Source organism: Marmota flaviventris, chromosome 11 (genome assembly GCF_047511675.1).
Source record: "Marmota flaviventris isolate mMarFla1 chromosome 11, mMarFla1.hap1, whole genome shotgun sequence".
In the NCBI taxonomy this organism is placed as follows: domain Eukaryota; kingdom Metazoa; phylum Chordata; class Mammalia; order Rodentia; family Sciuridae; genus Marmota; species Marmota flaviventris.
The window spans coordinates 71064999-71080505 of record NC_092508.1 but is presented as its reverse complement, the minus strand read 5'-3'; the positions used below and the strand labels follow the sequence as shown (position 1 = coordinate 71080505).

The 15507-nt window shown below is 36.8% G+C and overlaps 1 protein-coding gene across 1 annotated transcript in view; it reads right to left on the bottom strand.

Annotated features, from left to right (window-relative positions):
• Pla2r1 (phospholipase A2 receptor 1) overlaps positions 1–15507 on the bottom strand; it is a 120668-nt gene that overhangs the window by 82810 nt on the left and 22351 nt on the right. The window contains exons 4-6 of the mRNA XM_027937987.2: positions 10196–10369; positions 6689–6802; positions 6067–6210 (exon numbers count right to left, since the gene is read on the bottom strand). Coding sequence (XP_027793788.2) covers positions 6067–6210; positions 6689–6802; positions 10196–10369 — 432 coding nt within the window. The remainder of the gene's footprint in view (positions 1–6066; positions 6211–6688; positions 6803–10195; positions 10370–15507) is intronic.

Here is a 15507-nt window from a genome sequence, read left to right as displayed (position 1 = left end):
AGTTAATAACTAGAATCAACAAATGGGACTTACTCAAACTAAAAAGTTTTTTCTCAGCTAAAGAAACAATAAGAGAGGTAAATAGAGAGCCTACATCCTGGGAACAAATCTTTACTCCTCACACTTCAGACAGAGCCCTAATATCCAGAGTATACAAAGAACTCCAAAAATTAGACAATAAGATAACTAACAACCCAATCAACAAATGGGCCAAGGACCTGAACAGACACTTCTCAGAGGAGGACATACAATCAATCAACAAGTACATGAAAAAATGCTCACCATCTCTAGCAGTCAGAGAAATGCAAATCAAAACCACCCTAAGATACCATCTCACTCCAGTAAGATTGGCAGCCATTATGAAGTCAAACAACAACAAGTGCTGGCGAGGATGTGGGGAAAAGGGTACACTTGTACATTGCTGGTGGGACTGCAAATTGGTGCAGCCAATTTGGAAAGCAGTATGGAGATGTCTTGGAAAGCTGGGAATGGAGCCACCATTTGACCCAGCTATTCCCCTTCTTGGTCTATTCCCTAAAGACCTAAAAAGAGCATGCTACAGGGACACTGCTACATCGATGTTCATAGCAGCTCAATTCACAATAGCAAGACTGTGGAACCAACCCAGATGCCCTTCAATAGACGAATGGATTAAAAAAATGTGGCATTTATACACAATGGAGTATTACTCTGCATTAAAAAATGACAAAATCATAGAATTTGCAGGGAAATGGATGGCACTAGAGCAGATTATGCTAAGTGAAGCTAGCCAATCCCTAAAAAACAAATGCCAAATGTCTTCTTTGATATAAGGAGAGTAACTAAGAACAGAGTAGGGACGAAGAGCATGAGAAGAAGATTAACATTAAACAGAGATGAGAGGTGGGAGGGAAAGGGAGAGAAAAAGGAAATTTGCATGGAAATGGAAGGAGACCCTCAGGGTTATACAAAAGAACATACAAGAGGAAATGAGGGGAGAGGGAAAAATAATACAAGGGGGAGAAATGAAGGTCAGTAGAGGGGGTAGAGAGAGAAGAGGGGTGGGGAGGGGAGGGGAGGGGGGATAGTAGAGGATAGGAATTGTAGCAGAATACAACAGACACTAGTATGGCAATATGTAAATCAATGGATGTGTAATTGATGTGATTCTGCAATCTGTATATGGGCTAAAAATGGGAGTTCATAACCCACTTGAAGAAAAGTGTGAAAGATGATATATCAAGAACTATGTAATGTTTTGAACAACCAACAATAAAAAAAAAAAAATAAAAAAAAAAAAAAAATAAAAAAAAAAAAAAAAAAAAAAAAAAAAAAAAAAAAAAAAAAAAAAAAAAAAAAAACATACTGATAGAGTAAATCACTTAACCATAAAGGAAGACTGTAAGAGAGGGGAGAAATAAAGAATTACAACAATACTAGAATACAAGTTATAAAGTGATTGTAGTAAACTTAGCTATCAATAATTACCTCAAACATAAATGAATTAAATTCTCCAATTAAAAGACATACAGTGTCTGGAGCAAAAAAGAAAAGAAAACAACAACAATAACAAAAAACCAAGACCCAAATATACGTTGCTCACAAGAAACTCACTTTACCTCTAAGGACACATATAGGCTGAAAGTGAAGAGATTGCTATGATATGACATGTAAGTAGAATCAAAAATAAAGCAGGAGTAGCCATATTTATATAAAATAAAATAGACTTTAAATCAAAAGCAGTAAAAAGAGAAAAGGAAAGTCACTATACAATAATAAGGGGTAGCCAGGCACAGTGGCACACAACTGTAATCCTAGCAACTCAGGAGACTGAGGCAGGAGAATTGCAAGTCTGAGGCCAGCATCTGCAATTTAACAAGACCCTGTATTAAAACAAAAATAAAAAGGGCTGAGGATGTGGTTCATCAATATATGGAATGTGGAAAAACTGAAAGCTCTCTTTTTAAGATCTACAACAAGACAAAGTTGCCAATATAGTCACTTTTAGCCAATATAGTCTTGGAAGTCCTAGCTAGAGCAAGCAGGCAAGAGGAAGAAATAAAGGACAACTAAATTGGAAAAAAAGAAATCAAATTGTCAGTCTCCAGAAGACATGATCTAACCAAATAACTTTTATAACTAATAAATGAATTCAATAAAGTTGCAAGATAGAAAGTCAATATATAAAAATGAGTAATGTTGCTTTATGCCAATAATGAATTATTTGAAAAAGAAATCAAGATAGCAATCTCATTTTCAATAGCTATCAAAAAGTCTTGAAATAAGTTTAGCCAAAGAGATGAAAGATATCTACAATGAAAATGTGAAACATTGATTAAAGAAATTAGAGACAAAAAGTGGAAAGACATCCTGTGTTCACAGCTTAGAAGAATCAGTGTTGTTAAAATGTCTGTATTGCATGAAATGATTTACAGATTCAGTGCAATTCCTATCAAAATACTAATGATATTCTTCAGAAAACTAGAGAAAACAAATTAATATGGAAACAAGCAAAACTCCAAATAGCCAAAGTCATCTTGAACAAAAGAACAAATCAGGAGGCATTACACTGCCTGATTTCAAGACATACTACAAAGCTATAACAATCAAAACAGCATGGTATTGGCATAAAAACAGACACATAGACCAATGGAACAGAAGAGAGAACCTACAAATCTACCCATGCTTCCATAGCCAACTGGTTTTTGACAAAGGTGCTAAGAACACACATTGGAGAAAGGACAGTCTTTTCAATAAATGGTGCTGGAAAAATATCCACATGCAGAAGACTGAAACTAGACCCCTATCTCTTACCTGTTACAAAAATAAGCTAAAAAAAAATGAAGACTTAAATGTAAGACATGAAAGTACTTGATGAAAAAAAGAGAAATACTTCAGGACTTTGGAGTGGACAAGCATTTTTTGGTTGAGACCTCACAAATATAGGAAACAAAAGCAAAAATGGAAATTACTTCAAACTATAAAGCTAAGTGAAGGAATTAATCAACAGAGCACAGAGAGAATCTACAGAAAGGGAGACATATTTGCAAACTGTGCATCTGACAAGGAATTACTATCTAGAATATAGAAGGAACTCCAAAAATTCAATTAAAAAAAAAAACACAAACTAATAGCTTGATTAAAGTGGGCACAGTGGCATACACCTATAACCCAGCAGCACAGGAGGCTGAGACAGGAGGATTGTGAGGTCAAAGTTAGCCTCAGCAAAAGTGAGGTGCTAAGCAACTCAGTGAGACCCTGTCTCTAAATAAAATACACAACAGGGCTGGGGATGTGGCTCAGTGGTTGAGTGATCCTGAGTTCAATATCTGATAAAAAAAAAAAAAAGAGTCTAGACTTTGGGCAGGGGTTGTGGCTCAGTGGTAGAACGCTTGCCTAGCATGTGTGAAGCACTGGGTTAGATCCTCAGCTTCACATAAAAATAAAATAAAAGTATTGTGTCCATCTAAAACTGAAAAAAAAAAGGTAGTGGGTGTTCCTTACTCCCATAGAGCTGACAGTTGGAGATAGAGAACTTAAAAAAAAAAGTGGGCAATAGATCTAAGTAGACATTTCTCAACAGAAGATATCCCAATGGCCAACAGACATAAAAAAAAAAGTTTAATATCACTAGTCACCAGGAAAATGCAAATCAAACCACAATGAGATATAGCCTTGCCCCGATAAGAATGGCTATTATAATAAAGACTAAAGACAATCAATACTGGCAAGGAGGTAGAGAAAAGGAAACCCTTGCATACTGTTGTCGTGAATGTAAATTAGTATAGCCATTAAGGAAAACAATATGGAAGTTCCTCAAAAATAAATATATAACTACCACATGATCCAGCAATCCCACTAGTGGCTATATTTCCAAAGGAAATGAAATCAGTATGTCAAAGACACATCTGTTTTACATGCTTATTGCAGCACTATTCATATTAGTCAAGAAATGGAAACAACCTAAGTATCCATCAACTGGCAAATGGGTAAAGGAAATGTGGTGAATGGAACAGAATACTAGTCAGACATAAAAAGGATGAAATCCTGTCTTTTGGAACAACATGGATGGAACTGGAGATCAGTATGTCAAATGAACTAAACCAGGCATAGAAAGACAAATACTGCATGATCTCACTCATATGTGGAATATAACAAAGTTGATCTCACCATAGTTAAGAAAAGACTGATGATTACCAGAGACCAGGGAGAATAGGTGGGGAGAGATGGGGAAATATTGATCAATGGGTGCTGAATTACAGTTAGATGGACATGGGAGGAACTGGTGTTTTTGCACCGTGAGGTAACTGTAGTTCATAATGATGTATTGTGTATTTTGAGAAACTGTAAGAAATAATTTTGAAAGTTTTACTGGGAAATGAAATTGGCCAAATTACGTTGTGTGCATATGTGAATAAGTAACAATGAATTCCACTAATAAAACTAGAATGCACCAATGAAAAAAGAAATGACTTGAGGAGGTAGAGATTTTAACCTGATGTCAATGCTGTGCAAGGTGTACATGTATCAAACCATTAAAGGTTGCCCTGTTAACATGTACAATTCTTATTTTCTTTATGTGTCAGTTAAAACAAACAAACAAAAAACCCTGGGATCCCAGAAGCACAGTGTGAAGACACTGGACTGAATCATCAGAAGAATTTCTTGATCTCAAAGCAACAACATATACTGCAAACAAACCTAATGCCACTATTCCCATTTCTGGTCTTCTAGTCTCAATTAGTAGATTAGAGAAACATGAAACAGAAGAAAGGAGGCAGGGGAATGCAGGAGGGCATAAGAAAGAATGAAAAGATGAAGAAGAAAGACACGGACAGAGAAAGGTAAAAGAAGGAAGAGACAGAGGGAAAAGGACAAAAACAGCTGGCAGCATTTTTAGGCAAATTCTTGAAAGAATGGAAAAATCCCTGTGGGGGAAAAAAACGACAGGATCCCTACCCCTGTTGTACATTATTCGCAGGCTGAGCTATTTAAAGGAGAATAACAGTTAAAACCTGATTGTAAGGGGCAATATTTAAACATGACAATTTAGCCTTTTTAAAATGTAGAGTTGTTTCTAATTATTCTTGTAATGATTCTTTTAAAAATGGTTATGTTTTTATCTCTACTTTTGAGTTAAGACATTTATTCCCACAAGAACTAAAAAGAGGTAATAGACCTTAAAGACAGAAACAATTGGGCTAGATTGTAATTTGGTATTATTTAAGTCTTAATTATACCATTTTTTTGTTATTTTAGGGGGAGGGTGTTACTAATAAGAGATACAGATGTGGTACAAAATCGAGAAGGGTGTAAAGTTATAATTAAATAGGGGGAATTGGTTCTGCTGCAGAGTAGGGTGACTACAGTTGAAAATAATGCATTAGGCTTGGGATACAGCTCAGTTGGTAGAGTGCTTGCCTCGAATGCACAAAGCCCTGGGTTTAATCCCCAGTGCGCACACACACATAGACACACACATACACACACACACACACACATACACACACAATGCATTGTATATTTCAAAATAGCCAGAAGAGGGATTTTTGAATGTTCTCACTCCAAAGAAATGATGAGCATTTGAAATAAAGGATAAGCTAATAATCCCGATTTAATCATTATGCAATACATAGATGTATTGAAATATATCGAAACACAACATTCTATCTCATAAATATGTACAATTATTGTGGGTCAATTAAAAAATTAACAAACAAGAAAATTAATGAAGTAAATAATTTGATATTTTTAATTTCTAGGGGAATCATAAATAAAACTCAAATCTAGATTAGCAAAAAAGAGCAAGCTTCTAATGCAGAATGATTAAAGAATGCAAATTTTTTAAAAAGAGGAAGAAAATGTTTGCTATGCTCAGGTTGTTTCAGCTTTTAGTAAAAGCATAAATACATCTGTTAGATTCATTGTGCTTTTGAAATTACAGATATTATCTAGTTACACATTTTTATTCATAAAAACATAAATCAGCTTTAGCTAAATTTAAATTATGAATTAACAAAAATAGAGGAATTTGAATATATTGAGAGAATAAGTAAACAACGTGCAAGAACAAGTTAAAACACTTACCAACTATTTCATGATCAGTGCGGTTTAGATATTTTTTACATATATAAGGCAAGGTGAACTCACAGTCCCTACTCCTCCAGGCATTTGACATAAATGTATTAAATACTCCACAGCGATATTCAACAAATGGATCAACGTTCGTCTCTGAAAATACAATATGTGTGTTTCAAGTGAGTTCAATACACACTGAAATGTAATTTTAGCATCAAAAGAAACTTCTCAAAGATAGTCAAGCCTATTAGATATTATGATTTTGCAGCTAAAGTCCAGACATGACAATTAAATGATTTCCCAATGATGGCAAAAGAGCCAATTTCACTTTAAAGTGAATTTTTTTTTCTTTTTCTTTTTTTTTTTTTTTGCGATTTGTTGTTGTTTCTAAAAACAGCAGCTGGAACCTGAACCCTAACCCACATTCTCCTGCAGCCTTAGCTAAATAGCTTACCTTCGTGGCCTCTACCTTATTTGTCTGAAAAAACTTGCCTTATAGGATATTTAGTTAGGCTAAAAAATATTTATAAGCCACTTCAAGAATAATGTCTTGTATCTACATGGGACATGCCGCTGCTTAAGGCCACAGAATGATGCCACATGTCGAAGGTAAGTAAAACACTGTGGGTACCTGTGTTCCAGTTCAGATAGGTAAGTGGGGTGCCATCAGACCACTGCCAGCCAGTGTTTTCATCCAGCTGATTCAAACCTGTCCATACTTCTACTGCTTTACCACTTATGTGCTCTGAAAAGAAAATCATGGAATTAGAACGTTTTTAATGTTATACTTCTGTCTTGTTTTCCTATTCCTGGTTCATGGAGTCATTAATCAATCTTAGTAACAGGATGGGGTTTAGGTGCTACTAAAACCCACCCTGATGCTTCAGAGGGACAAAAGCAAACCTCCACTGTCCTCAGAAACCCAGCAATCTCCTAAAGTTCACACTTGGCTGTCAGTGTTTCATTCAAGCATCCAAAAATGTTGTCCTTCAAAGGTTCTCAATGTACTCAGGGGTGCATTGTTAAGATTCTGAAGCCATCTTATTTTCAAAGGGTTCATGCATTTAAGACTTTTAGAGTGTAGATGAGGAAGTGTCCAGGGCCACTCCCAGAAAGCCAATGGAGGCAAGTCTTTAAATTTCAGAAAGTGTGCTGAAGCACAGCAGATCAGGGAAAGCCAGGCAGAAATGTGTGGCCAAGAGAAGCAGCAAAATGCAAGGGACCAGAGAGCATCCAGAGGGATCTCCATCAGGTGTGGACTAAAGCCACATGCAGTATGTTAGGGTTTAGCTATTAGATGTCTCAAGAGCTCATGTGTGAGACAGTGCAAGAAAGTTTACAGGCAAAATAATTGGGTTATGAGAACCTTAACCTAAGCAGTGCATTAATTCCTGATAAGGATTAACTAGGTGGTAGTTGTAGGCAGGTAGGGTGTGGTTGGAGGCCTTTGGGGTATATATTTTGTCTTGATTGAGGGGAGTGCTCGCTCTCTCTCTCTCTCTCTCTCTCTCTCTCTCTCTCTCTCTCCTGGAGCCACGTCATCAGCTGCTTTCCTCTGCTACACCTTTTCACCATGATGTTCTTTGCTTTGAACCCTGAGGAATGGAGTCGGCCATCTATAAACTGAGACCTCAGAAACTGTAAGCCCCCAAGTAAACTTTTCTTCCTAAAATTGTTCTTGTCAGGTTTTTTGGTCACAGCAGTGAAAAAGCTGACTAAAACATTTGAGGCTGCTCCCTCTACTTAGGTCAGAGACAGTTTATGGCAGGCTGGCTCTGTGGCTCCTGTGGCTGACCACTGCATCATGCATCTCATGCTTTAATTACTCAGGTTATGAGGTCAGAGTATTCACATAGCAAGTCTGCAGCATCCTCAGTGATTGCACATGGAATCTCGTCCTAATGCTGATTTAATTATTCCTTTCAATAGCACTATATGATCATTAACAGATCGAAACAGGTTTTGTGATGACAAGAAATGTATTGAAAGATGCATTGATGCCAGGTTTGGTGGCGCACGCCTGTAATCCCAGCGGCTTGGAAGGCTGAGACAGGAGGATCGAAAGTTCAAAGCCAGCTTCAGCAAAAGCCATGTGCTAAGCAACTCAGTGAGATCCTGTTTCTGAGTAAAATACAAAATAAGGCTGGGGATGTGTCTTAGTGGTCAAGTGCCCCCTGAGTTCTATCCCTAGTACCCCCGCCCCCCCAAAAAAATGCATTGACAAAACAGGGACAAATTTCCATAATTCATATCTAAGTAAGTGCCAAGTAATGTTTTAAAGTAATCTAATTAAAATATAAATTATTCTTATATTTTGAATGTCCATTGTGCAATTGTTTTATTAACACACATAAAGGCATTCTGCAATTTATAATCTATGTTTAAAGTTCAAAAAACCTGTCTACTTATCTTTACAACTAAATTGACCCTCAATATTGTAATAACAAATTCAAATGTAAATTCCTTTGGATATTGCTTGGCATACATGACAGCTTAGATAATTCTTTATTCCCATAGTTAATGTTCACCAGTAACTAGCAAGAAACATTAGATTATTCTCATCATTAAAAAATAGGTTAATTAGAACAGAATTCTGTCTTTATGAATAGACTTCTGTTTTCCTAAACAACTTTCAAAGTCTAATTATAGAATTGAGGAATATAAATCAAAGTCTCTGACATTTTATTTTCAAAAATAGTTATTGAAATTCAATGCATAATTCCAAATCTTCTCATAATATATCTTTGCAGTTAAGATAGATAAAACTGTAATTCATAAATGGTGTGCAAACTTTTACATAAAAACCTCCAGGTTAATAACAATTTTGGAAATTGGTGTTTTCCTCTAATATGTATGACTCACTCAAATCTGGGGGGAAGGGTAGGCATGCACTGTTTATCCATTTGTAACAATTCTTCTGGAAAATGTTACTGACTTTCAAAAGCTTTTAAGTAAGTGTGCCTCCTCTTCCATTCTGGGAATCCACTTCTATAAGCTTATAGAGAAATAATTGTGGAACTATGAACAATGAAATGTGCAGGAATGGTTAATAATTGTAACAAATTAAGTAAATAAGATAATTTTATCTGTCTCTAATTAAGAGGAGATTACATAAATATATTACTGCCTAACTACACTACTAGGTAATCATTAACAATTATGATGTATACTATATATTTACAGACATGGACACATGTTTCTTATAGGTAGGCAAATGAAAAAGGCAGCTTACCCACTGTGTGCATGGTTGTTAAATGGTTAACACACACTGAGTATTCGTTATGTGTGCTGGGCACTTTTCTAAGACTTCATCTGCATTATAACATGTAATCTCCACTAAGCAGTAGGTACTATATTATTTCCTCTAGATAGTGGAGGAATTGAGGCACAGAGTGTTTAAGTGAGTTGCTTGAGTAAATCTGTTAGTAAGTGGTAGAGGCAGGATTCAATCCCAGGCAGGGAGCTCTCTGGTTCCTGCACCTATATTATGTGCAATAGCTGCCTCATACTTTCATATGATACCATTTATTCATATATGCTATGTATATCCCATGCATTTATATGTTTTTGAAAAAGGACATGGTTAACTCTGGTTTATAGAACTATAGGTAATTTTTCATTTGCTTTTCTTTCTGTATAGCTGATTTAAAAATTATTTTCATTGTCCTACAGGTGTAATAAAATTTGAGAAAAAAAGTGTCAAAAACTCTTAATAAAAGTGACTAATTTTTTGACACTTTTTAATGTTTCCAAAAAAAAAATTTAAAGGGATTCCCAAACACATTTAATCTATAAAGAAGTAAAAGAATGATTTAGGGAATGGGTGAAACACAAGTCTTGCTTGTTAGTACAAATCCTTTGACATTTTATATTATTGTCTTATACTGTTAGTTCACATGTGTGTGTTTTTGTTTTTCCCACTAAAATATTCAATTCTTTGGCATCTTCCAGAAAGCCTAGTATGTACTGCATGCAGTGAGTGACAGATAAACTGTTAATTAATAGAGTACTTAATAATTTATAAATGGAATTCAATGACTAATGTCTTCAGAAGAGACATTTTTGCATATGTGAACATAACTGTTAACAATAATCATTTTATCATACCAATATCAATGTGCGTCATCCACCTACTTACTCCTTATGAAATTTTCTTCACTTTCATCTGCAATACTTAATAAAGCACTTCCTTGCATCTGGCATGAAGAATGTGCCTCAGTCCAAGAGAGAAATGAAAGCAGGTTGAATTGGTAGCAAATGTGTGAATCGAGGTCCTTCTCCAAGACAGCATCACAACCTATCTCTGTAGAGGCTGGAAAAAAATCCATTTAAAACATTCACTATAGTGTTATTTTATCCATACAGACACATATTTTTAAGACACTTTTGAATGGAATGAGTCCAACTTGCAACCTCTAAAACTTATCTATTCTTGATTAGGTCTGTTAGATGAAAATCTGCATTGTTATTTCATTGATGTCTTACAGTTAAACTTTTTCAAGATTTACCTAAGGATATTCAAGAAATTATCAATAAAGAAGCTCTGATACATTCAAGGAAAATAATAAAAACTGGTTTTAAGAGAAGGAAATAGAAGTGAAACATCGATAAAAAATAAAATCTGTATTCATTGGTGAGTAATCATTTACAGCTTTACATCAAAAGCTTTGTGAATTAAAATGTATATTGGAGACAGACACAAATGTTGTTTCAAAAGATTTTTCTCCCTAAATACCCAAGTGCTAAGTGGAATACATAGAATAGAATAGTTACATGAGTCAATAGTGAACACAAATTTTCAAATAAACATCAAGCACATGAACCTTGATATTTGAATAGTTCTTTCAGCCAAGAGGAATAGAAGCAAAAAATCCACTTGTAAGACATTGGCCAAAGATTGCATAGTATGCCTGAAAGTAAATTTCATGAAGTATGAAATGTGGATCTGAAATCTCAAGTTTCTTGAAATAACAGAAAATGAAGACCTAGTTTGGGTACTTTTGCTAAAATGCTAAATTAAGCCCCAAGACAGAGTAAGCAGACAAAGAATTTCAGACTGTAGAAAATGTGATCCATCCGATAGCATGAATATAGCTGATGGACAGGCCACCTACTACAATCTAGAACATCCTTTCCCAATTGTGGTCCTCAGAATAAGATGAATTCAAGAGTCTCCACAAAGTAGATCCAGGCCATAATGCACATTGGTGTCCTCTGGGAAATTCCTGGTGTGTATTAGCCTATTAAAGAATGAAATGTTCTGCAGTTCAGGTAATTTTAATTCAGTATTCTTTAAACTTATTTGATGGTGAAAGCCTTTTTAGTTTCTTTTCCCCATACTTAGTTAGGTGGTTCCCTTGGGAAATGTGGAAAGTTTTTTTTCATGTTTGGTTACAACACACATTCCCCAGAACTGAGTTAGTTAATCAGAAGTTATTAAATCACATATAAATCTCAGGTTGTCTTTAGAATTTCCTGGCTGATACATGTATTTATTGAAGGGTCCAAGACTGAAGTGGGCAGAAGACAAGACTATCACAGAACAACAGATGAAGAAAAGACCAGAAAGAAAAGGGAAAGAGGGAGGGAAATTTAGTAACCATTTTGCCCTGGTGGCTGAAATTTCCCCATTGAGATGGAATCCTTAAAGACGGTCTTTAGCTAAAATGCTAGGCCTTCCCATTTTTTAGAGCTTAGTTCTGCCATGTTCATCCAGTGCGGCAGCTGAGACCAGAAGGGGGAGCAGAGAGGGAACTGTTTACTAATTAAGGGTGCAAATGATTCATGTAGCCAGATTATTTTTTTAAATGTAGATTGTTAGTCTCAGAGGTTCTGAAACAGTTGGTCTAGGGCAGGATTCAGGAACATGTCTTTAAAACATGTTTTTAAAACATGGTTTCCAAGGCACATGCTCCAGGAAGCAAATACTAGAAAACACTGTCCTAAAGGAAAAAATTCAAAACCCTTCCTAAGGAGGGCATGTCCAAGTAGGCCTTGGCTATTAGAAGAGAGTAGAATGTTAGAAAAGCAAATCTGAGGGCTGGGGTTGTGGCTCAGTGGTAGAGCACTTGCCCAATATGTATGAGGCACTGGGTTCAATCCTCAGCAGATCTGAGAGGAAGCTCAGTCCTGGTGAGTGGGGTATCTGCTTCTCATCTGCTGCCACGGAGACTTGGCAATAAATCCTAATAAGCCTCCAGACCACAGCTAAATACATGACAAGAAAAGTTCTGCACGGCACTTCAATTGATCTCATTCCCATTTATTTATTTTTTTCCCCAAGAGTTAGTCTGGCTCTGTCAATATGACTTTGTGTAGAACCTGCCTGAATTCTACATACTCAACAGTCAAGGTTAAAGGTTTGCAGGTGATTGTGTCTGTGCTACACATCTCATGGCCCAGTTGGTGTTAGGTTTTCCTTGGTTTTGAATTCTCAAAGTTATTTGATAGAGAAACTTCCGTCAAGTATTTGCAATAGGTGTTCATATACTCCTGACGAGTCAACTCATTTGTCATTGAAATTTGGTTTACCTGAAATATAAGGATTTGTTCTTTTGTGCAGGTAGACACAAATGCTCTCTGTTTCCCAAGATGGACAGAGTGTCACTCCACAGATCTCACTGGAAGGTTGTTAAATAACAAGTCCAGGCATAGCAGTGAGCACTGTTCTGGGTGGCCCTGCTCCCCCTTCAGGACCAAAAAATTTGTTTCTCCAGTTGCCAAGGGACACCCCTCAGCATTAAACCCTCTTAAAGTGTTGCCTTGGCTGAAGAGTCTCTTTGTCCAGTGTCACTTCTCCCTTCCCTTCTCCACACCATGACTGGTCAAGGCAAGGACAAGACCCCCCTCCCAACTAGGAGCAACTTGGAAGGGACACACCGATTTGAGAACTTGGTCTAGAGGTCATCAGACTACATGATATCTACCTCTGTGCGCTTCTGCTCTCTTCCCTTCCTTTCCTCATAATCTCATCCTGCGAGGATTCCCCAGGAGACTCCCTGCATGCTAACCTCTGCCTCAGAGACTTCTCTCCAGGACCCACCTGCCACAGGCTCCTTATCTCTCTCTTTCTAAGCCACTGAAAACGCAAGACTGAAAGTTCACGTCTCAATATGTTTAACTATTCTGGAAAAAAATTTAATCTAAGGGATAGAATCATCATCATATTTCTTTGCATATTTGGTTGTCTTTCTATTATCTTTTCTGTCACTGAATTTTGAACTCCTTGAGGGAAGTTGATTGTTTGCTAGAGATGATAGAAATCATTTGCATGATGTTGTAGGTTGGAGATCTTTCCCCTCCAAGCCACCTCTGTTGCAATGGGCTGAGGTGTTTTCATACCAACACTGATTTTGCTGTGAACTATGGCAGATATCAGCCTTTCCTTGCTCTTAAGTGTGGCTTGTTTTTCTTCCCTAAGAATATAGCTTTGCCCTTGTCCCAGGTCTACTGTTTCTTGTCACTTTTTAAAATTGTTGAATTTTTTAGAAAAATGAAGACTAGTACTATCAAAGCTGCTATTGAATGCCAACTTGTAAAGTTACTATTTTTTGTCTCATTTTGGTCTTCCTGGACTCAGCAAATAGTTGTTGGGTGTCTGTTCCCTGTAAAGTGCCCTGCTGGTAAATCTCGTTTAACAGGGTCTACAGGCCGAGTCAGGATCCTTGCAATGCACTTTTTGAATGCCTTATACATTCCTTGGAAGGTAGCTCTGATCATAATTGAAATTGGATGATACATTATGTGATTGCTTGTTGATCATCTGTTCCTCTTGATAGAAGTATCAGGAAAGCAGGAAGCATGTTCTACTTAGCCCATTCTATCCCCTAAGCTTCCTATCAGTATTTAAAGATTGTTGGGTGAAGGAGGACATGTTATCAAAGGAAGCTGAGAAGTAGTAGTCACCAAGGAAGGAAAATTAGACTGCCTGTGTTACAAAGACCCCAGGCAAAATTGTCCCTTCCAATTTTGTTATGTGTTGCTCTGTCTTTGAATATGAAGATTTAGCTCATTAGTGACTTTATGGTGCCCTATTTCAATGAAGGAGCCCAATCATCTGTCCCCTCTGTGCCTGCATCCAACAGAGGAGCATTGCCAAGAAAAGTCCTTCCACCCATCTCATTTGTCAACCACCCCTAATACTCCCTGGAAACATCACTAGCTTTCCAAGAAGCTTTCTTTCTAGCACCATGCTACCCATTTCACACCTTCCCCGTTGTCCAAACTGCTCATTCCTTCTTTCTCCTCTCCAAAGAGAAAGTCACGGCCACTAGACTGGTCTCTCTACTTTTCTCCCATCACCTAATGCAACTAATGGGCCTCTCTCCTAGAGAAATTGTCTTTATCTATAAAAGGCCAATCTGTGCATCTTTGATCTGGACCCTACTTCCTTCTGACTTCTGAGAGATCACAGGGCCTTTGCCAGTTGCCTCACTTTCCTGTATTTTCAACCTCTTTTGAGATCATTTTCAGATGCATTCATAGATGGTTCAGCACCTCTCATCCTTAAAAAGCAAGAAATCACAACGAAGACAACCACCACCAGTACCATCACCATCAACAAAACTCCTTACCTTGGCCTCCCTATCCCAGTTACTGCCTTCTCTCTGTCTCCACCAGTCACATACTATAATACACATATGATCTACATTTCTTCATTTCCTATATATCTAAAAGCAGTTTTATTAAAATATAATTCATGTACTGTATAATTCACCCATTAAAACTTTACAATCCATTGCTTTTTTCTTTTTGTATATTCAAAACATTGTGCAACCATAAATGCCATCGATTTTATTTATTTTTACTGTGCTGGGGATTGAACCCAGGGCTGCATGCATGTCGGATAAGCACTCTACTACTGAGCTACATCCCCAGCTCAACACCATCAATTTTAGACCAAGTTCATCATACCAAAAAGAAACCCAGTACCCATTGGCAGTCACTCCCCACTTTCCCTTCAATCCTCCTCTCTACCCCCAGCCCACAATAGCCACAAATCTAGTTTCTATCTCTAAGGTTTGACTATTTTGGACATTTAATATAAATGGAATTATAAAATATGTTCTCTTTGTGACTAACTTCAGTCACTTAGCATAATGTTTCAAGAGTTATCTTTATTGTAACATGTACCAGTATTTCTTTTCTTTTACTGCCCAGTAATATTCCACCATAGGGCTATATCACACTATATTTATGTGTTCATCAGTTGGCAGACATTTGTATTGTTTCTATTTTTGGCCTGTTATGAATTTGCTGCTATGAGTGTCTATGTACAAGCTTCATGTGGGCATGTTTTCATTTCTTCTGATTATATGCCTAATAGCAAAATGCAGAATGATAGGGAACTTTATATTTAATCTTTTGAGGAACTGACAGGTTGTGTTACAAAGAGCTATATCTTTTACAATCCTAGCAGTAGTGGATGAAGTTCCAATTTTTCTACATCCT